A 23,318-nucleotide genomic window follows, 5' to 3' on the forward strand; every position below is an offset into this window, starting at 1 on the left:
CTCGCACGCCCGTACTGGCCCGAGCCGGGTAGTGTCCGAGCGCCGCCATGGCCTTGAGGTACGATGGCCTGGACGAATTGCCCGCCGCCTGCCTGTCGCCGTGTGGGCCGCCCAACCCGGCCGAACTGTACAGCGAGGAGCGGCGCTTGGCGCTCGAGGAGCTGCTGGCGGGCGGCCCCGACGCCTTCTCGGCGTTCCTGCGACGCGAACGCCTCGGCCGCTTCTTGAACCCAGACGAGGTGCGCGCCATCCTGCGCGCGGCCGAAAGGCCCGGCGAGGAGGGCGCGGCGGCGGGGGCCGAGGACTCTTTCGGCTCGTCGCACGACTGCTCGTCCGGCACCTACTTCCCCGAGCAGTCGGACCTGGAGCCGCCGCTGCTGGAACTCGGCTGGCCCGCCTTCTATCAGGGCGCCTACCGCGGGGCCACGCGCGTCGAGGCGCACTTCCAGCCCCACGGCGCGGGCGCCGGAGGCCCCTATGGCTGCAAGGACGCGCTGCGCCAGCAGCTCCGCTCGGCGCGAGAGGTGAGCGGCCCGGCCCCTCAGGTCTCCTCGGTTCCCGGTCGGACGGGACACCGTCTTCAAAAAGTGGGAAACTGAGGTCAGCTAGGAGCTCTGGCCGGTTGGTCGGTGGGGGGGGGGGTCCCCAACTCTCCCCACTCTGTGTATCCCCTCGGATCCCCGATCCCCTCCCCGTCCGCTCCTCGTAGCCAGGGAGAGTGGGAGGAGTCTCCATCCCCAAGAAAGCGAATTGTGCTCAAGTTCCAACTCCTAACATTTACATTCCCTGGGAGGGTGACCGGAAATCCTGTCCGTTCCAGCTTTCAGTTAAAAACCTCTTGTCAGATTGGCTGTCAGCCGACTTTAGATCCCACTTTTAGGAGCTCCTTAAGCGATGCACGACCTAAGAAGCGCATAACCTCTGGGGAAATTTCTGAAAGATTGTCCCCAGAGACAGCTGCGGGGCGTTTAGTCTATCATTGCTAGTCACCCCCACGTGTCTTGTGGAAAGCAGATGCAAACCAGAGGGGCCAAGAGCCCTGACCCTTTTGCCTTCTGCCGGCTTGGAGGGGAAGTTGCACCTTTAGTGAATGGGTGGGGCAGGGAGTTTGCATTTCCAAAGGCTGGGGGGAAAAATGCAGAAAACCATGCATTAAGTCATCTCTCCATGGTGGGTTTTGGTGCCGTTGTCTGGCTCTTAGTGTGATAAGGTATTGGGGTGCGGTGGGAGATTTTGTCTCCATGCCAGTCTGGATGAGACTGCACCCAGGGTGCTGGGTACAGAGGGATCAGGCAGAAAACATGCGGCACCCAAGGTGGCGGGGGCTGGTAGGGTGTAGCAGACATCTTCCTCCAGAGACTTGACCAACTGCCACCTTGCTTGCTGACTGGCAGTGCCCAGCTTCCTGGCTGTTTGCCTGTGCCAGAGAAAATGCAGGTAAAGTTCCAGGTCATGGTAAGACTTGGTAGGGCTTATAGCTGAGTGTGTCTGACTGTGGTTATGATATCTGTACATCAGGTTGGTTGAAGTAGCCAAGCTGGGGACAAGTCCTGACTTATCAGTGTTCCTGTTGCCCAGTGCCCTTTGCCTGTTGGTGGGGTTGCAGTGGGTAGGGGATCCAGTAGGCTAGTGCCTTGCCTTTGTGGGAAGATGTATGGGTGCCAGCTAGACTGTTATCAGCCCTGTGGTGCATTGAGTATGCTTAGGGTCCTTTTGATGCAACAGACACTTGTGAGTTCAGTGGTAAGATGGAAAGATGGAAAAAGGCACCTTTTTAAAATAGGTGTGCATTCCCAATGATCACCTCTAGGGGGAGAACTTGGGCACTTGGAACTTGGGGAAAGGAATGAATGGGTCTCTATGAGAGAGACCCTAGCCTCTTACTTACATCCTGTTTTCAGTAGTATGGAAGGGGCATTAGAGCTAAGATCAGTCCGTCAACACAGTGCTGGCCTGTGAAGGGGCTCAAGGCTGATCCTCAGACTCCTTTGTCTTGTAGGCATCCTGTAATGCCTTCCTGGTTAGAACCTCCTGCCTTGTTCTCTGCCCTGTATTTCCAAGATTCTGTATTTGGAACCTGGACAGTTTTTAACTGAGAAAGGTGGTACGGTACCTTTAAATCTAGGTGTTTTCAATGTCTCTTCCGTATGCCAGATTGCTTGCTTATTCAATGCCTACTGTATATAGACACTATGCCCCAGGGGCTTGGGCCACAGATGAAGGACAAGACCCTTGCCTGCACTTGAGAGTTGATAGTCGGCTGGTAGGAAGCAGTGAGGAGGTTGCTACAGGCTGAAGAAAGAAAGCTTTAAGAGTGGTGGCGGCCTTGGAGCTGGGTCCAAGTGGAGGAGTGGGACCTTGTGGGAGGAGCTCTTGTCAGAACAGAGCATAGGGACTGTTTCACCATTTCACAGAATGGTGAAAACACCTGACAGTTTTTTTGAGGCAGCCACGTTGCTCACAGCTGGAGCACAGAGTATGTGTAGGTTAATGGTAGGAGAGAAGCCTAAATGGGGAGACTGGGACCAGACTGTTGAGGGCATTGCACACTCCTGGAAGGACCAGTGGGGAGCCTTCGAAGGTTTAAAGGGAGGAGAGGGACATGATCAGATTGGTGTCCCTGTGAATCTGGTGGGAGCCTGCAGGAGGATGGGTTAGAGAGGGGTGAGACTGGTGTCAGATGGTTGTCAGGAGGGGTTGTAGGGATCTATATATGAGAAGAGGGTCTGTGCTAAGGCATTGCTGGGGGTTGGGCAGGGGAAGAGTTTTTGGTAGAACTGATAGGACTTGGTCATTCGATGGACCAGAAGAGTGGTGAGGGAGCGGGGCAGGAGAAGAGGCAAAGCCAAGGAGAAGGTATGGGAAGAGCTGAGATTTTTTTAGCTTGGGTAGGCAGTGATGCTACCAAATTAGAATATGGAGGAGAATGAAGCTGAGGGTAGGGATGGGGAGATGAGTTGGATTTGAGACACCCTAAACTTGAGGTCTCAGAGACCATCTCTTTTGTTTAAAAAAAAAACAAAAAAAACAAAACCAACCCAAACAGAAAAGCACTGCTTTCTCTGCCAGGCACCATTCAAGTAACTCCGAGGTAGGTGTGATTATGATCTGCATTTTGCAGGTGGTGAAATTGAGGCATAGAGAAGTTCCCTTGCCCTGAGGTCATGTAGCCGGGGAATGATGGAGCCAGAACTCAAACCAAGGCGTAGCATCTCTTAAGCACCGTCAGCCACCATGCTCTGCCTTGTGCCATGTAGAGACAAGGAGCCATCACTGTCCCCAGGTGGAGAGATATCTATGGAGGGAACAGGTGTTAGAGAGCTAATCTGGTGGCTGGCCCATTGCTGCTGCTCCAGGTAGAAGTGTGTGTTATGTTCACAGAAGTGGCTGGATCACTCCGACCACATTCTTTCAAGTTCAGGATCTGTGATGGCGAGGGCTGTGACGATGCAAGTCTCAAGCTGTTTCTGGATAAGATGAGAGGCCATTCCGCATCTGTGTTCAGACAGTGAAAGCACTTGATGGTGTGATTGAGCGCTTTGAGTGGGTCAGTGTCTGTGCTAAGCCCTTCCCCTGGATTCTCTCATTTAACCCTCCTCACAGCTGTAGGAGGAGACCGTAACTAAGACGAGACCAGGCACAGAGGTGACGTGGCTTGCCCTTTAAGTTTGTGTGCGACAGAGCTGAGTGTGAATCCAAGTCAGACTGGCCGCTGAACCTGGGCTCTCAGCCACTCACCACCGCACAGGGCCCCCCTGCCACGAGGGAGGGTTGGTTCTTTGGTAGCTTTCAATAGTCTGGGCCTTTTTAAGGGTTTCTCAAGATGTGTACTTTTGATTTCCACATTGCATATCAAAGAAACAGGGAAATGATGACGACAGTACTAGATCTGCCCTTAGCAGGAGAGAGACCGGAGTGGTCAGGGTACGGGCAGGAGAAGCCAGGCTCAGATGGTGAATGGCGGTGTCTGATCCTGGCTTTGCGGCCTCGCTGGATGGTTCTGGAATGGGTTTCATCCTCACCCAGGACTCAAGCTGCAGTTTGAGCTGTTTAGGCTTGCAGGATGTCTGGCACCGAATAGTGCACACCACATATTGTGGAGACTGCTCACCTGCAGCCTTGATCATTCATCAGGTGAGTCTGCCTGCCTTTCCACTCAGCAAGGACTTGTCCCAGGGTAGCTTGGTCCGAGGCTGTGAGCCTGCCAGTCCTGCTCTTGGGAAAAGTTTCTGTGCACCTTTCAAAGTGTGGGTCTGTTGTGTTGAGTGAGGTCCAGCATCTTAAAAACACAATGATTTATGTACAGCGTGGCTTCTGAGTACAGCTGACCTAGGGCTCAGTTGTAGGAAATACTGTTTTGTACTTTTTTTCTTTTGCTTTGGACTGTTTGAGACCTGAGATGTTTGCTTTTAGGAGAATTTTGAGCTGCACAGAATTTCCCCTGACATACATACTCTAGAATTTATCCCTGTATTACTGTATTTGTTGATGAGTCATTCATTTCTTTGTCTCTGTTACCATGTGAATCAGTGTTGACCTGGGCTCTGGGCCCCACAGATAGGGTGGGAGTGGAGACCTTGCCTGGAGGTGCTGTGTGCCCTTACGTGGCAATGTGCTGTTGCCGTGCTCGTGAAATATTCCTAGTGTCTGGATGGGAGCTCCCAGGCAAAGCTCACCTTTCTAAGTGGTCCTGCATTCCCCAGAGCTATCGTTCTTACCAGCTACCCATTCCCTATTTGCTTTTGTTCCAGAGGGACATTTCTGCTATGACCTCACCCTTGGGCATCCTTTTGATAACCTGAGCATTAGAAGAAGCTGTCATCGTGTTGACACAGAGTCCCGCCTCCTAGGAGGAGTAGCAGCTGAGGAATCTGTCGGAGGCCCCCAGTGTGCACGTGCTTGTATATAAATTAAGGCCCTCCTGATCTTACACAATCCTCAGAGTTGCAGTAGAACCCGTGCAGTGTAATCAGTTCCTGTGTGGATGCCCGTCTCAACCCAGGGCAGGCTTTCTCAACCTCGCCACTATTGCCGTTTTGGACAGGATAGCTCTTTGTCCCGAAGGATTGTCCTGTGCGTTGTAGGGTGCTGAGTAGCATCCCTGGCCTCTACCCAGTAGATGCCAAAAGCACTGGCCCCCACTGAAAAACAGTCCTCACATTCAGAAATGTTTCCCCCAGGGAGGGGGGTCAGGGGAAGAACGAGTTGCTGCTTTGATGGTTAGTTTCTGTAGGAGGTGAAAAAAATTTTGTAAACAGACAGTGGTGACAATCTGGACATATTGTGAATATGTGAATATGAATATCTCCCATATCATCTGGACAATATTGTGAATGTAATTAAGGCCCCTGAATTATACACTTAGAAATTATTAAGATGGCAAATCTGTATGTTATATATTTTCCTACAGTTAAAAAAATAAATCTCCAGACATTGCCAGACATCTTCTAGGAGGCAAAGTTGTCCCTGGTTGAGAACCACTGGCCTACGAAGTCTCACTGATGTGTCATTTTAAGACCTTCCCCACCAGACTTAAGTGTGGCTGCTTTTTACTCCTTCCTTTTGATTTTATGCTTTAGCCTAAGGATTTCAGAAATCTTTCACCATTTCATCTTTCTTCTTTTTAAATTGTGGTAAAATATATGTAACAAAACTTACCACTTTTCTAAAGTGTACGGATCAGTGGCATTACGTAATTCACCATCACCACTGTAGCCATCACCACCATTCAGGTTCAGAACTTGTTCATCTCTGCAACTGGAACCTCTGCTCCCATTGAACAGTGACTCCCCATTCCCTTCTGCTGCCAGCCCCTGGCCACCACCATGCTGTTTTCTGTCTGCCATTTCATTTCTTTGTTCTTTTTACCTGGCATCTGTCAGCAGTTGAGAGAAGCTGCAGAATTATTCTCTGGTTCCTTTATGCATAAAAAATAAGTTCTGTCAGGAAGAGAAATAGTAGGTATATTGGCTTTTTAAAAGTCCTAATGCAAATGATAGAACCTCTGGAGGGGAATTTGGCAATATTCAGCAAAATTTCAGTTGTATTGACCTGTGGACCTAGCTATTCCATGTCTTTGTATCTGTCCCAAAGACATATCTGATACTTAAATTGCTAATTTTGTAATAACAGCCCATGAAACTTAGAGAAAACAATGGGCACAAATTCAGGTTTTGCTGTGAACACAACAATCTTTTTTGTCTTTCAAGTTGATATCAAGATTGTTATTTAAAGATACACTGGCGAAAAATATGAATAGGCCTGTGCAGTTAGCTGTTTGTTCCAGCACTGAGTATGACAGCAACAGGCTGGAAGGGCTCAAACATCCTTCAGTGGTGGACTGGTGAGCAAACGAGCCCTTCTGCACAGTGGAGTGCCTGGCAACTGAAAAGGGATGGGGACTAGCTATTTCCTGTGATGAAGTGGCTAGCACTGTCCTGACCAAGGCAGCAGCCTTTGGCCACCTGTGGCTATTTACATTTATGTGACTTAAAAGGAAATACAATAAAAAAAACCTCAGTTCCTCTATTATACTAATCATATTTCAAGTATTTAATTGCTGCCGGTGGCTAGTGGCTACCCTGTTGGACAGAGCAGATACAGAACATCTCCATCATCTCAGAACGTTCTGTTGTACGCACTGGCCTAGAGCAGTGCGCATCATCTGCTGCCTTTTATCTACAGGAGGATAAGAACATATATGTGTACACATATACACACATGTGCATACTTCTTCAGTAACATAAGTGAAGATGTGTACACATATATGCTTATTTATATTTTTTAAAATGGGAGAATAAAGCAAAAACTAGTTGAAGTTATTATGTTAGTGGGAGGGCAGAAAGGAAGGGACAAGAATGGAAGCCAGATGTCTCTGGATGTAGCTTGTTTTGTCTGTTGGACTTGGGAGCCAGGCAGATGTTCTGCATAATTCAAAAATTAACTCACAATGATAAGTCCCTTCTCCCACAGAACACCTCTTGATGCTTTTCCCTCTCTTTGAAAAAGCCCAGGGACTTCCCTGGTGGTCCAGGGGTTAAGACTTTATGCTTCCAATGCAGGGAGCATGTGTTCCATCCCTGGTTGGGGAACTAAGATCCCATATGTTGCACAGTATGGCCAAAAAATTAAAAATAATAGTAAATTTAAAGAGAAAAAAGAAAAAAAGCCAGTCCACCTGTGTATTTTACGCTGGAACAGTGCAGAGGAAATGCCACCATGTGTGCCTGGCCCCTCACTCCCAGGGCCAGTGAAAAACTGGTTCTCTGACCCCAGCCTTCCCAGCGAGGACCCGGGCCGCTCTCTGCAGACAGAGGCTCCACTAGTACCTTAATCTGGTACTTAAATTGCTAATTTTATAATAACAGCCCATGAAACTTAGAGAAAACAACAGGCACAAACAAATTTAAGTTTTGCTGTGGACATCAACATTTTTTTTGGTCTTCAAACTCTAAAGTTGATATCAAGATTGTTCTTTAAAGATTTTAAAAGAAATCTCCAGGAGGTCATTTCTGTTCTATTAAAATATGTATTACTTGGGGAGAAAATATAGGTCTTTCGCTTTTTTTTCTTAAATTTTAGCAAGAAGTTCTCCAGAAGAGACAGGAGCCCTGGGAACTGGAAGGAAGTTGACTTGGGCGTCGTGTGCTCAGTGTGAGGAATTCAGCAGACAGGCTCTTGTTGACCACCAGACAGGCTGGTGCTTCTTTGCACATGCACAGACCTCTGGTAGAATTCCAAGCATCTCCAGCATGTGTCTTTGCTTTATGATCGTGGGTGGGAAGGGAAAGAAACTGAGATGCAGTGAGAAGCGGTGAGTGACCTGGACCTCTTGCTCCAGGCAGAGGAAGAGCTGGAATGAGAACAGGAATGACCCACCCTGCGTGGCCCCATGAAGCTCTCAGAGCCCACCCCGCCCATGGAGGGTGCATGAATCAGACAGCAGAGCTCAGAGGGGCTGTTTGAGGATGCTGAGCTCAGGTAGGATGACTTACCCAGGAACGGTGGCAAAATGAGAACTAAGACTGTGCCAGCTGCCATGTGAAGGCTTTCTGCATACCAGGAGCTGTCAGGTGTTCTCTCTTGACCAAACCCACCATGAACACTACATGTGGGTGGTGTTATTTGCATGTGGTAGAAGCCAACACAGCGGAAGTAACTGGCCAGAAGGTACATGGTGCTTGGAAGTGGAGGAGCCTGCATCTGTGTCCAGGTCTAACCCTGCAGCCTCATCAGATAGCGTCTGTGCTTCCCAAGGTTTCCTGATTTAGTTCATTCAGTGTTAGCAAGCCCGCCCGCAGAAAGAAGTGCCTGCTGCTGTCCTAGGGCATTCCAAGTTCTGTGTCCTTGATGATCATCCCCCCTGGTGGACTCAATCTTATATACTTTCTGGAATACTCTACTCAGTCCTTTCAGGATCTATTCCAAGTTCTCAATCATTTGAAGACTGAAATTAGATTTGTTTGGGATAATGTTTAACACTTTTTAATAGGTAGTTCTGGGGGTGCCCCAGTGGGGCTGAAATTCTAGCTCCTGCATTTGACTGTCACCTTGAACAAGTCACAGAACCTCTGCATGCTTTATTTTTCTTTTCAGTAAATTGGAGATAACAATTAATCGGGTTTTCAGATCTCAAGATACTTCTTTAGAGCTTTTGGCAAACAGAAAAGATTCCAGTTGTACGTGGAAAGTAACATAAATGAGGGAATCAATGCAGAATACTCTGGGGACTGCTACCTGTAATCATGTGGATCACCGGGTCCCATGGTATAAATCATCGGGGGATAGTTGGACTGAGTGACTGAAGGAGGTAACTTGAGGTTGTGTCATCTGTGATGATGACATGGACTTGACTCAGGAGTGGCTGCTCTGGATGTGGCTGCAGAAAAGCAGGAACAGCGTGAGGACCAGGCAGCAGACCAGCCATCCAGGCTCCGACAGCTGAGTGTTTCCTCCTTAGGTGTCATTTTAGGACCGACATGCTCAGATGGGCTTTGACCCTGAAAGACTTTCACGAACCACTGCTTGCAGAGCTTTCCAGCCCTAAGAGAACAGACAGAATCTTTGCAGCACGAGCTGTTACAGGGCAATGCCCACCTGCCCATGGGTCTCTCCTTGTCCATCCTGTGGTATGACGCAGGAAGTGGGAGTGATGACCACTTTCAAGTCCAAGTGTATCTTCTAGGGCATGAACACCAAAACCTCTGAGATGTGGCCAGCCCTGGAGAGCAGGTACTCAGCTGGCTAGTGAATGAGCCCAGGTCATAGCTCAGTTCAGTGAAGAGGCTGTCCTTTTAGAGACTTGAGAAGCCCCAGGTCTAGTTCAACTACGCAGGGCTTGGTTGCATGGGGGTGGGGTGGGGTTAAGGGGAGAGATTGGGGGGAGGTAGGGTGGGGGTCTGTCTTGAAGGAAGACAGGCCTTACTGCGACTGCTTCCAGAAGTCTTTTAAGGGCCCTGCTCTAGAAAGAGGAGGGGATGTTGGGTACAGGGGGAATCAGGAGAAACACCTCTATCCACCCTCTAACTACTCCGTGGGTGTGAGAGGCCAGTTCAAATCCAATTATTTTCAACACACAGGAAAGGTTGAGGCCTCAAAACCAAACAATGAAACTAATAGCAAATTAGATCCTTACTCACTATGTAACAATGGTGGTGTTTGTACAGTTGTTTTGTTAGGGTGATGAATCAAAATTCAGTTTGGCAGGCGCCTTATACTATGGGCCCCACTTCTGGGGCCCTGCCCAGCAACCCTCCAACCCTCTCTAGCCTGGCCAGCTGGGCTGGCCTCCTTGGCTCTGTCCCAGTGATGCCAGGGTGTACACCCAGTGGCTCCATCGTGCTGGGATACCCCACCTCATCTCCTGTCTCTCTTGAGGATGGGGACTGACTCTGGATTTGTTTTTCTCTCACTTTTTATGAGCTCGACTCTCTTCTCACATGTGTTCATTTAGAACCCCTTTATGAGATTTTATGCCACCTCACAATTAATTTTGAAACTTCCCTCTCGGGATTATTTCTTTTTCTGTTTTCTGTTGTGTGGACCTGAGTTCACATCTGACTCCTCTGTGACCCTCATGGTTTCCCACCTGGCCCCCCATTGAAACCTCTGTTGCTGACTTTTGTTCTTTTAGTCTTTTCTTTTTTTTTTTTTGTTTAAGGCTGTGCTATGCTACCCACTCCAGTATTCTGGCCTGGAGAAGTCCATGGTCTGCATAGTCCATGGGGTTGCAAAGAGCTGGATACGACTGAGTGACTTTCACATGCGGCATGCAGGATCTTAGTTCCCCAACCAGGGATCGAACTCCATGGAACATGGAGTCTTAACCACTGGACCGCCAGGGAAGTCCCTCTCTCAGTCACTGTGTGCTGTGCGCTGAGTCTCTCAGTCATGTCTCTTTGTGACCCCATGGACTGTAGCCTGCCAGGCTCCTCTGTCCCTGGAATTTCCCAGGCAAGAATACTGGAGTGAGCTGCCATTTCATTCTCTAGGGGATCTTCCTGACCCAGGGATTGAACCCATGTCTCCTGCAATAGGAGGTGGATTCTTTACTACTGAACCATCTGGGAAGCCCATTTCGGTCTTTAGTCCTCCTAAACATCTGTTGAACCTAAAAAGCAATACAGTAGGCACTTAGGTACGTGACCTTGGGTTGGAGGAGGGGGCCACATCTTCAACCTACACCGCCATCAGTATCTTCTGTCCTGTTGGCTCCATCACTGCCCTCGTCACTCTTTAAACCTCCTCCTCTCCGTGACCTGTATGATCCTGATACCTTGCTTGGCAACCAAGACCTTCCATGCTCCCGCACACTCCCCTGTCTCTCAGTCACGTGCTGTTGCTCCCTCGGTGCATCCTCTGCATTCCAGCCAGACGGGGACATACCCCGTCATTTCCGGCCTCTTCCTGTGTTATTACGTGGCTTCCTGCTGGATGTCCCCCCACCCTCCACCCCTTCACTTCTCCCCTGGCTAAATTGTCCTTATTTGTGGTTCGGCTCAAATGCCGTCTCCCCCAGGAATCCTTCTCAGCTCTCCTCTGGGGGCCTGTGTTGGGTCTGCTCCTGCAAGGGAGATGCTTTACTGTCTCCCTGTCCCCGCGAAGTGTTCCCCTGTTTCATTGCCTCTTACCATGTGTGTACCACTTTCCTTGCCTGCATCCCAGGTCCTCGCTTTGTGGGCAAGTCAGGTGTATGTCGAATTCTTTATCACCATTTTCCTACCTAGCACAGGCTTCAGCTCACAGTAGACCCTGAAAGAAGTGCTGGCTGCATTCTTTCTTGACTTCATGCTGATTTCATGCTTGAGCTAAGCCCTTCCCAGGCTCTGTCTCCTTTAATCCTCGCAGCAGCCCTTTGACGCAGATGCCAGATGCTGTTCTCCATATCTGCTGGAGGAGGAGACTGAGGCTCAGAGAGATTAAGCAACTTGCCCTGGGTCACAGAGCTGGGGTCTGCTCGTAGGCCTCTCTGCCTTTCAATTGCTGAATTACATGGGATAGATACATCTCCAAATAGGATGTATAAAAACGCATTCGAGAATATAAACTTCTGGAGATGCCACCAATTTAGAAAGAATGCTTGTTTTCTAAGTCACTGTCTCCAGCGGGTTTTAGCTGTACCCTTTGTCAAGAATAGCTCACAGCTGGGATTTTGGCAAAATTGGAGAAAGGGAGCCAGGGAGAGAAATACTCCTTCCCAAATTCCCTCACAGCAGTGACTTCCCGGGAGCTGGCATTTCAAGGTCCCTCCTCCTGGTAGACAAGACTGTGCAGTGTTAGAGAAGGACAGTGAAATTGCCCCTTTGTCTCCGCATTTCTTTGACACTCAAATATTGAGTTGGCCAAAAGGTTTGTTCGAGCTCCCTGTAAGGCGTTATTGGATAATGACCCTTGAGTATTGTCCTGAGCTCTCTGGGACCAGAGGGATGAATCAGTCCTGTTCAAGGGCCTCTACCCCCACAGAAGAGGTGAGACCTGTAAATAAATAAGGAGTTAATGTGATGGGAAGAGTCTCGTGTTTTTACTGGTGAGGTTTTCCAGCCCGCAAAAGAGCTCCGAACCTTGGGCTTTGGGAGTGGTTTCTTAAGCTGACACCCCCTCCCCTCCCTGGCCCCCAACCCTGGCTCTGATCCAATGCAGGGGCTTGTACAAGACCTGCATGTTTTGATGTCCCCACAGCCCTGCCAGCAGTTAGCTGACAACCATGCTTTGAACCTGCAGAGGATGTGATGAGAGGATTTGCCACTGGAGTGGCCTCTCTTGAGCAAGAAAGCTGGGAGCCAGTAGACATTTCTCTGCCCTGAACTGTCTGGATGGCTCAGACTCAGAACTGGTCACGTAAATCAGCGAGCAGATACCAGAGGGATCTCTTGTACAGAGCACTCCATGTATCATAGTTATTTAATGCTCACTAGGAACCGATTTCTGTAGCTAAGGAGTAAGGCTTTCGAAGCAGCTATAATCTGCCCGAGGCCAGAAGGCAGCGCCTAACTAGTCTGTGCTGGGTGACATTGATCAGCACAAAGGGAAATTGATCAGGAGACAAAATGGAGCCTCGTCCTTGGGAAGAGGGAAAGGAAAGGACTGGTCCAAGCTCCAGGGCAGCATCTTTAGGACATATTTCTGTGTTCTGGTTGCGGGCTTGCATTGTGGATAGATACAAGAGAACTGCAGAGACCACCTTTTACAAAGGAGAGGCTGGTGCTCCGGAAGCCATTTGGTTAGATCCCGACTGGTGGAGGGAGTAGGCATCATGAAGATGTGCTGTGATATGCTGAGGCAGAAGCTGGGAGGATCAGCCTGCCCGGTTTGATCAGTTTCAAGCCTTGAGTCAGTGGTAGATGGGGTGGTCCTTTCTAGATTATAATAGAAAATCATATTATGATCCAAAATCAGACAATAAAGTCAGGCTTGGAGACTGGTACACCAAGAAGGGGCCTCTGAGAGACTCTTAAGGTTTTACATGCATGTGTTACAGATATAGACAAAAAGCCACATGTCTAAGAGAACAGTGTGTTAGCTGCAGAACCTGGATAGCTTGCTGGTCTGAGCTGTAAGACGAGGGTTTTAGTAAATGAAGAGAATTGAATGGAACAGGTTCATAGGAGGTCAAGGTAGTGGTTGAATTTATAGTTTTGAGAAATTTGCAGTGTGGAGGAAAGGGGCTGGGAGGCAGTTGGGAGGGTTAGCTGGGTCAGTTCCAGATTTGTAGGGTACAGTGGCCTGAGCGTCTTTGGAAATGGATAAGAGTCCATGGTGAGGGGAAAGCTGATACTGCAGAAGGAGAAGGAAGGAGGGACAGGGTAGGGTGGGATCCTTTGGCAGCTCCGAGAGTGGGTCCAGGGTCCTGTTGTAAGGTGCTGTTCTTGTGGGTTGACCGCTGACTCTTCTCCCTGCCCCACACCCTAGGTGATTGCAGTGGTGATGGATGTTTTCACGGACATTGACATCTTCCGAGACCTGCAGGAAATCTCTCGGAAACAGGGGGTTGCTGTCTACATCCTACTGGACCAGGCTCTGCTCTCTCAGTTTTTGGATATGTGCATGGATCTGAAAGTTCATCCTGAAGAAGAAAAGGTTTGTGTTACAAAGTCTCTAGTTTCACCACAATCAGCAAGTAATGACTGTCAGTGAGCTACAGGGCAGTTGGTGGTGGTCTCCCCAGTGGAAGCGGGGAGGGACTGGAAGCCGTGAGCAAAGTCTTCTGCCTGAAGTCTCACTGGAAGGAATGGACAGAGTCAGGTTCAGACCTTGGCCTCTCCTGGCAAGAGGCTGCCTTGGAAGCTGCTGCCTTTTTTTTTTTTTTTAGTGTAAAAATGTATTATACAGTGATCAGGGAGAATGTTTTTTAATCTATAAAGAAAAATGGCCAGTATTTTCAAAGGAAAACTCCAAAAGTAATATCCTTATTTTCCAAAATAAGGAAGTTCTCAGAAACATAAAATGAGATGGAAATTCTGGAAAGAACTAGAATGGTTTCTTACACACAAAGCGCTGTTCTGTCCATCAGATTAAGTAGCATTTCTCTAATGGGGAGGAGAAGCTGCTGCTTTTGACCGCAGCACTGGTAGGCTCCAATTTTAATCGTGACGATCACCGTTTGTGGAGTCCTGGTCTGTCCTTGGCGCTGTTCGAGGCTGTTGACAGTGTTATGCCACTTGCTACTCACAGCAGCCCCATCAGGTGAGTGGTGTTATACCTATTTTCAGATTGGGAAGTGGTGACACCAAGAGCCCAGGGTCTGCAGCTAAAAAGTAGTGGGATGGAGTTTCTCCATCTGTCTGCTTGCCTCCAGCCCTGGTGTTCTTTTTTTTTTTTTTCTGAGTTTTGACAGCAGTGGGTCTTTGTTTTTGCGTGTGGGCTTTCTCTAGTTGCCCTTGCACAGTCTCAGTCGTTCTGTCATGCAGGCTTAGCTGCCCTGCGGCATGTGGGATCTTCTTGGACCAAGGATCGAACTTGTGTCCCCTGGATTGGCAGGCAGATACCTAACCACTGGACCACCAAGGAAGTCTCAGCCCCAGGGTTCTTAATCCCTGTCACATGCTGCCTCTCATTTCTTGTTATTTTGAAAGTAGACTTTTTATATCCTTTGCCCTGAGCATGAAAGAATTTGAGCCAAGTATTTAAGTGTAAGATTATATGACTTCACTAGCTTGTTTTCAGCGGTTTAAAAATGCGTCAGGTGAACCCAAGGGAAATGCAAGTCAGGCCTGGAAAGCACATCGTGATCTAACCAGACGTTCAGTCTGCTCTGCCGTAGAGCCCAGCGAAGAAATTGAAGGTGTCGATGTTTAATTTCAAAGTGCTGTTGCTGTAATTGAGGCTGTGTGTGAGCAGCAGGCAGATCACAGAATAGCCTGGCCATGACGTTGATTGAGTGATTGGCTCTGATTCATCCACTCAGCAAAAATCTAGGTGTATTTGCCAATTCAGTTCCCCGCTATTGGTTGCTGCCTTTGGGAGCGTCTGCATCCTCAGGAAGGGTCACAAGGAGGCCTGTCCCTTTGGCCTCACCAGTGTTCATGTTCATGTCCTAACTTATTCCTTGGGAAGCACCACCTTCCCCGGGTGCCTTCACTCGCCAGGGCCTGCCTGTGCTGGTGAGTCTGTCTCTCACCTCTTGGGAGCGACTTCTTCTGCCCAGTCTGCAGGAACTTGGTCTCACCTTAGTGTGCAGGCACTCAAGAGTGCTTTGATTGTAAAGCAACTATACTCCAGTATAAAATAAAAAGTTTTAAAAAATAAAAAATAAATAAAAAGTGCTTTGGGCTTCCCTGGTGGTCCAGTGGTTAAGAATCTGCCTGCCAATTCAGGGGACACAGGTTTGATCCCTGGTCCGGGAAAATTCCATATGCCTTGGGGCAGCTAAGCCTGTGCACCACAACTACTGATTCTGACTCTCAAGCCCACACTCTGCAATGAGAAGCCACTGCAATGAAAAGCCCACACACCACAAGTAAAGAGTAACCTCCACTCACTGCAACCAGAGAAAGCCTTTGCAGCAATGAAGACCCAACACAACCATAAGTAAATAATTTTTTTTAAAGTGCTTTGAACACAATCACAGAGGCCTATGTAATATTCAGATAAATGCCAAAGGGAAAGATGCACGAAATCACACTGAAATCTGCCCACAGTGATGTTCTTCATGCTTGTATTATATGCAGATCCTTTGAAGCTCTGCTCAGGAATTATCCAGAAATCCCTCCCCTGCCAGCTCCATGTGCACCTCTATGGAAGGTTCTAGTTTTTTTTTCTTTTTTTTAATTTTTATTTTGAAATAAGGTGTTAGAGAAATAGTATAAGGCATCCCTGAATACTCCGTGCCCAGATTCTCTAAATGTTAACATCTTGACAAACCTCAGAACAAATTTCAAAATCATGAAATAAACTTGATATAGTCCTATTACCTATTTTATAGACATTGTGAGTTTCATGAATCATTCCATGAATGCCTGTTTTCTTACCTAGGAAGCAATCTGGGACCATATCTGGCATTTAGTTGCCATTTCTCCTAGCTTCCTCTCATCTGGAAATGTTTGTGTTAAGAGTCTGAATGCTTTTGAAGAATATTAGCCAGTTTTCTATGGAATTTGTCTGATGTTTCCTCATGGTTAAATTCGTATTTTGCATTTTGGTAAGAATAGCGCAGAAACAATGTTGTGTTATGCCATAGTTTGCTTTGTCTTTCGTCTTCATTATGAAATAATGATAGAAGTTGTGAAGATAGGAAGATAGTATTAGTACATACAGGTTTCCATGTATCCTTCACCCCCCAAGTTATACCTTATATAACTTACAACATCAGAACCTGGAAATTGACATGGGTACCATGTGGGTCTATTGTTCTGTGCCATTTTATCACATGTGTACATGTGTGTAACCACCGCTATCAGAATACAGAGCTATTCAATCACCACAAAGATATCTCCCTCATGCTGCATCTTTATGGTCACATACACTCCCCTCCAGTTCCCTTCCCAGCGTCTTTCATCCCTGGCAACCACTAATTTGTCCCCCATCTCTGTCATTTTGTCATTTAGAGAATATTTAGAGAATGTTATGTAGATGAATTCCACAGTATTTGACCCTTATAAAAAATATTTATTTTTAATTGGAGGGTAGTTGCTTTCCAGTGTTGTGCTGGTTTCTGCCATACATCGACATGAATCAGCCTTCGGCATACGTGTGTCCCCTCCTTCTTGTGTGTGACCTTTTGAGATTGGCTTTTTTCATGCCCTTGAGACATGTCCAAATTGTGTGTATCAACCGTTTGTTCCTTTTATTGCTGAACAGTTTCATATAGTGTGGTTAAACCACAGTTTGTTTAACTATTCACTCATTGATGGATATTAGGGTAGTTTCCAGTTTTTTTTACAATTATGAATAAAGTTGCTATGAATATTTGTGTACAGGTTTTTGTGGAGATGTAGGTTTTCACTTCTTTGGATGGTGTCATGTCTTGCTATAGTAATTTAATCATTAATTTTAAATCATTTAATTTAATCATTAATTTTCTGTCTCCTGGTCCTTGAAGGTAAGGAGCATGCCTTATATTTATTGTCGCAAGACTTGGTACATAGTAGGGGCTTTCTGTTGTTTGTGGAGTGAATGAGAGAATCAAACAAAAATCTTAGACATTTACTTTTAGTGTGTAAGATTTCTAAAGATACAGAGCTACTGCTCTGCTCCAAAGAATGCAGATTGGCTTAGTATTTTGCATACCATTATATATACATTTATGTGTGTCATTCTGCAAGGATAATTATACAACGTATGGCCCCAGTGCATCACCAGAGTACCTTTTTGGTAAATGCCGACTTGTGGGAGAAGTAACATTGCTGATTAAGCCACATAATATGATGTTTCTACCTCAGAAACCCTGTATTTAGAGAAGGCTTGTCCTCTCTTCCTGTTCTCCATACCCATTATGGTGTAGGGATAAGTGTGGATGGGCTATTATTTATTAGCAGCGCTATTATACAAGAGGAGAATTGTCACCTTAGCTTCTTTAAGTCTTTGTTAAAATGTTATTTATTACTATTATCATGTTTTCTTTGATGATTTTATCCCCCACATTTTGTTTCAAAGTCATTGTTTGAATTCTGTTGTTCAGTGTCTCCCAAAAGTGAATCTTCTTTTAGAGCACATGTCCACATGAACTGAAGGTCTCAGAAATAAATATGCATGCATAAAAAAGCATGTAAGAAGAGGAACTTATGTGAATAGCATTACTTAAGTCCTGAGACTCACCTGGCTCCCGTACTGTGGGCGTTGTTACCCAGGAGTGTAACCTCTCATCTGCCCATACGTTTATCTGTTCAGAAATCGTAAACTAAGGCTTCTTCTATCATGTGCTCACTGGATCATTCATTTCTTTTTCTCCCACTCTCCTACCAACAGCTGATGACTGTCCGGACGATTACAGGAAGTATTTACTACGCCAGGTCAGGAACTAAAATTGTTGGGAAGGTTCATGAAAAGTTCACACTGATTGATGGCATTCGTGTGGCTACAGGCTCCTACAGGTGAGTTTCTGACCCATCCATGGTTATTAATCTAAACTTTTAAGAGGAAGTGTGCTCTATGAAGGTGAAAGCTGCTTTTCCCTCTCAATGTGAGCCTTTCTGGGCAAGCATACCTCTGTGTGTGAATCTGTGGGTGTGAATAGGTTAATCAAAGCCTCCTCTTCTTGGAGTGGGTTGGGCCAGGGTCCCCTCCACTGCCTTTGTGGTTCACAAACCTAAAGTGCAGAAGTTGAAACTTCTCTGGAGACCTGACCGTGAGGGAGTCCTCGATTCAAGGCTCAGCAAGGCTTGCAGTGGACGAATTTGGGATTAACAGTGACTGGAACAGGGGGGCTTCGCTGGTGGTTCAGCATAAAGAATCCGCCTGCAGTACAGGAGTCTTGGGTTCCATCCCTGGGTCAGGAAGTTCTCCTGAGAAGGAAATGGCAACCCACTCCAGTATTCTTGCCTGGGAAATCCCACGGAGAGAGGAGCTGGTGGGCTACAGTCTAAGGAGTCGCAGAGTCAGACACGACTGAGTGACTAAACAGCAGCAGCAGCAACGACAGTGACTGCATCAGTCTCAAATCCTGGCTCTCCAGGCCTTCCACCCACCTCGTCCCTGCCCACTTGAATTAAGGGCAGTTGTAGGCTTTGGGCTCAGGACGGAGGGCACAGCCGAAGCTGCCTACTTTAATCTTTCACCTTGATTCAAGCCTTATGATTTGGTGCTTTAGTCTAGAAAGTAGATCCAAGCTTTTGACTCCACCTTTGAAGTCTCCTGTTGGCGTGGCATCTTAGGGTAGAGAGCAGGGAATGTGAATGGAGAGTATGGATAAGAAGTGCTAAATGATAATCTCCAGAGGTTAAGATATACCGTTTTTATGGACGTGGCTCTGATGGTGGTGTGTTTTGCCATCTCTGTGTTTGACTGTCTGATGGTATATGTGAGCTGAGGTGTGTCTCTACAGCTTAAAGAAGAAAAACTATATTTGAAGAAGCAGGCAGCTCTGAATGTTAATGGGTGTCAGCCCTGGGTAAAGGTGGGTGTGCAGAGGCTTGTGTGAGAGGAGTCAGGCAGATGAAGAAACTCTTGGTGTCTTTCTTTTCAAACAGTACCATCATTGCTCAGAACAATTTGAACTCCTCCTTAAGACTTCCTTTCATAAGAAGTTTGGCAATAATTGGAGGAAACTAAGATTTTTACCCACAGTAGGATTTATCTATATTAACCAAACTTCCAAATGATTTTTGACTATTCTGAATCTGAAATACAAAAATTGTTGCTGAAACTCGGCCTCTGTTCACCAGTTCCAAATAGAAACACAGAGTTTTAGGTGAAGTAGAAAAGAGTAGCTTTCATTGCTTTGCCGGGCAGAGAGCAGCGGGCTCTTGATCTCAAGACTCTGTGACCCACCCTGGAGGGGCTGGTGAGGAATTGTATTGTGTTCAAGGAGCAGGGTGTAATCATCTTGTGGACAGTTTTCTGATTGGTTGGCATCAAGGTGAAGTTTCAAGCTTCATCAGCCTTCTGGTTTCAACCAGTCTGGGATCTATGTTCTTGTAGTCAGCAGTTTTCACATGGACGGCTTCTGCTTCCTGTAGAAACAATTTGGGATGTGCCCTTATCTCTATCTTTCAGGGAACTAGGAGTTCGGTGATTCTGCTGTGTGGCAGATTTATAGTGTAAATTGTTACCAGCTCCCCAGCCCAACAGCTCTTTGCTTCTACATCTTTATGTTTCCCAATCATTAACTCTTGAGCTGGCATCTTACTTCAAAAGACAAGGACACAGTGGCTCCTACAGCTGCCTCCTAAAAATGAAGTATGCTACCATTGAGGATGAGAATAAGGATAGTTTTCATTTGCTGAGGACATTTTTTTAATCCTTGTGTTGGATAAGGGTCTTGTTTACATGATCTTACTGATGGTTTTCAAAAGGATCTTTCTTCTCCAGCTCTGAAGGCAGTTGTCGCACGGTGAATTTGTTTTAGCCTGGGTTCTTGGTTGCAAGAGACAGAGTTGCTACTACGTTTTATGATTTTTTTTATGTAAACACTCTACTCCTGATACAAATTTTTCTGAGTCAGTGGGGTGATTGCCGGTGGTGCAGAAAGCTGGCTCAAACTACTTTATGCAAAATGGAATTTACTGTCTCACCTAACTTGAAAGTATAGAACGGTACCATTGGTTTTCAGCTCATCTTGACCTAGGGGCCATGTATTTATCAGAGCACTGTCTCCTATGTCTGCTTTTCTCTAGTTGATTTTTTTTCCCCCCGGCTGCACTGGGACTTCGTTGCTACACATGGGTTTTCCCTAGTTGTGGTGAGTGGGGGCAACTCTTCATTGCAGTGTGTGGGCTTCTCATTGCGGTGGCTTCTCCTATTGGGGAGAACAGATTGACCTGCCCCATGGCACATGGGATCTTCCCGGACCAGGGGTTGAACCCATGTCCCCTGCATTGGCAGGCAGATTCTTAATCACTGGACCATCAGGGAAGTCCTCTCATGGATCTTTATTCTCAGTCAGGCTCTCTATTTGCAGACAGAGGTCCAGGCTCCCTCATGTGAACTTCAGTAGCTATTTATCAAAGTGAGAGACTTCCTCTCGCTCTCTGATGGTATCAGGCCTTGCAAAATTCCTTGGCTGTCACTGGCTTACCACCCACCCTGCGCAGATCCCCTCATCTAAGGGGTAGGATACTCTGGCCAGCCTGGGTCACCTGCCCAGCCCTGCTGTACCTGGAGAGGGTGCCTCCATGCGGGCTGGCTGGGCTGGGGTGGGCGGGTTCCTGTCACCATAGGAAGGAGGCGGCACACTGGACCAGGGGCGCGCGGCCACTAATCAGCTCTACACGTGTGTTGAGCAACAGTGTCATCATGAGAATGACAGGCCTGTCTCCCTCTGTGGAAACAGCAGTGTGGGGGAGGTAGTGAGGAGCACTGCCCCTGTGGTTCTGAAGTTCTGGGGCCCAGTCTAGGCTCCACCACGAGCTTCCCCCGGGACATCGCAAGGCACGTTCTTCACTCCTCAAAGGAGGGCGCTGCCCTCAGCACCTTAGGAGCCCTTTCTAGTTTTTAGCAACTCTGAGGCCGAGGATTATATGTTTTAGCCTGTTGATTGAATTACTGGTCTTTTTATTTTTTAACCTTTTGGCTGAGCCCTCTAGTACGTGGGATCTCAGTTCCCTGTCCAAGAATCCAACCCATGCCCCCTGTGGTGGGAGTCTGAGTCTCAACCGCTGGACTGCCAGGTCCATTTGATTTCAATGTTAACATATTCCTAGGTTATATCCTGTGTTAAGGCGAGTTGGAACTCACACTGCATGGTAGGTGTGCTATCACCTGAATTGTGACTCTTGTCACAGGATGTCTGGGCTTTATAATCAGGTTGACAGTAAGTAAATGAAGATCAGTCACCCTTATCAGCTTCTGTTTGTTTTTAATCCTGCAGTTTTACATGGACAGATGGCAAACTAAACAGCAGCAACTTGGTGATTCTGTCCGGCCAAGTGGTTGAACACTTTGACCTGGAGTTCCGAATCCTCTACGCACAGTCAAAGCCCATCAGCTCCAAGCTCCTGTCCAGCTTCCGGATCAGCGGCAGGTTTGACCATCTTGTCGACCAGAAACCGCTGTCTAAGGAGCTCACGCTGGGCAACCTGCTGCGGCTGCGGCTGGCCAGGCTCTCGAGCACTCCCCGGAAGGCCGAGCTGGGTGGCGAGGAGGGCCGGGCAGAGGCTGGGTGCGGGGCCTCCACCATCAGCGAGGAGGACTACTTCAGCAGCCGCAGGGACAGGCTGGAGGGCAGGAGGGCGACTGATGCCGCCACTCAGACAGAGCCAGGAGAGGAGACGCCCGCTGTGAGCACGAGTGACGTGGGGACACAAGCCAGCGCGGCCATGGCATGCGCCGGCACCCAGACCGCAGTGGCCACCAGAGTGGTGAGCTCCCAAACCGAGGTCCCGACCACGTCGGCCACTACCCAGACTGACGTGGACGAGGGTGTTCTCGCCTCTCCGGGAAGCCAGTCTAAGGAAGGGTCACCAGTATCAAAGATGTCTGTGTCGCGCTCCTCCAGTTTGAGGTCCTCCTCCTCTCTGTCCTCCCAAGGCTCCGTGGCCAGCTCCATCGGCTCCCAGACTTCCTTCAGATCCACTGACTTTGCCACGCCTGGACACCCTAAGTACTGGAGCACCCCCCACTTCGATCTGTGTTTCAGAGACTCATTCAGAAACTTGAATAAAGAGAGACAGTTTCACTTTGCTGGGATCAGGTCCCGGCTCAACCACATGCTGGCCATGCTTTCAAGAAAAACATTCCTTACCGAAAACTACCTTGGTTTTAATTCCGGAAGTTTTGCCAGATCATCTGCTAACTTGCTGGCAGTTCAAGAAATCACGCTTTATCCATCTTATCAGTGACAGCTCCACACCTTCAGAGCTCCTGGCCTCAAACAGGCTTGCAGTAGATGTCATTGGAGCACCCCACTTTCCAGAATGTCTCCTTTCCAGAATTGCCTTTCCTTCACTCTGATTTTCTTTGAACTCTATGAGCTGCATGGTATTTTATGTGCTTTATGTTTATTTTATCATGTATAAACCCTGTCTTGGTTTTATGGTTTAAACACTATGGGTACAGTTTCTTTGCACAATTTTAATATGGATAGCTCTTCAAGAGAATGTTTCAGGGTTCTCAGGTAATTCAGGTAAGAGATAAAATATGTATTGCATTTTTAGATTTATGTGCTCTATTGTTTTAGAGGTTTGAATTACTAGTTTTCATGATCAAAATCCTATTCAGGAAAAAAACTCAAAACTCTGTTTCTTAGGTGTGTCCCTTCTTGAGGATATCTGTGTTCTTAGCATTAAATAGATGTAAACAACTCTTGTTTGGTGGTTGCTCGTGTCTTTTTTTTTTTTCTTCTCTGGCACTTTTCTGTTTAACTCTAGGAATGCGTTACAAGTAAACACACCTCATAGCTATTTATGCATTTGTTTTCTTTTTTATAGTCTTGGGTGGAAGAGTAGATGACCCAAATTATAAAAGAGAAAATATTTAAGTTAGATGACATAAAGTGTCAGGGTCACACCTTCCCTAGCGATATGAATATTGATGTCACTAGCTCTACAGTTTGAATGAGAAAACTTGCCAGAAATCTCAGGTCTCTTCATGTGCTCTAGCTTGTCTTTTTCAAGGAAAAAGCTTCAGCTGTTTAGACAAGGACTTTAGTTCTGTGCTTCTCTGCCAGAGAAGGCCTCTGTGTGCATCCTGGATTCACCCTGATATTAACTGTAGTGGCCTCATGGGCC

At 47.4% G+C, this 23,318-nt stretch overlaps 1 protein-coding gene across 2 annotated transcripts; it reads left to right on the top strand.

The window, feature by feature from the left end:
- FAM83D (family with sequence similarity 83 member D) lies at nt 1-22,891 on the top strand. Of its 2 annotated transcripts, none has more exons than XM_043479972.1 (4): nt 1-524; nt 13,408-13,575; nt 17,902-18,026; nt 21,461-22,891. In XM_043479972.1, exons 1-4 carry the CDS (start codon nt 48-50, stop codon nt 22,428-22,430), a joined length of 1,740 nt encoding a protein of 579 aa, XP_043335907.1. In that variant the 5' UTR covers nt 1-47; the 3' UTR covers nt 22,431-22,891. The 2 variants fall into 2 exon arrangements, with proteins under 2 accessions (XP_043335907.1, XP_043335908.1); XM_043479973.1 differs by lacking the exon at nt 1-524 and adding an exon at nt 3,642-4,134.
- The last annotated feature ends 427 nt before the right edge of the window (nt 22,892-23,318 follow it).

This window comes from Cervus canadensis, chromosome 10, assembly GCF_019320065.1.
Source record: "Cervus canadensis isolate Bull #8, Minnesota chromosome 10, ASM1932006v1, whole genome shotgun sequence".
In the NCBI taxonomy this organism is placed as follows: domain Eukaryota; kingdom Metazoa; phylum Chordata; class Mammalia; order Artiodactyla; family Cervidae; genus Cervus; species Cervus canadensis.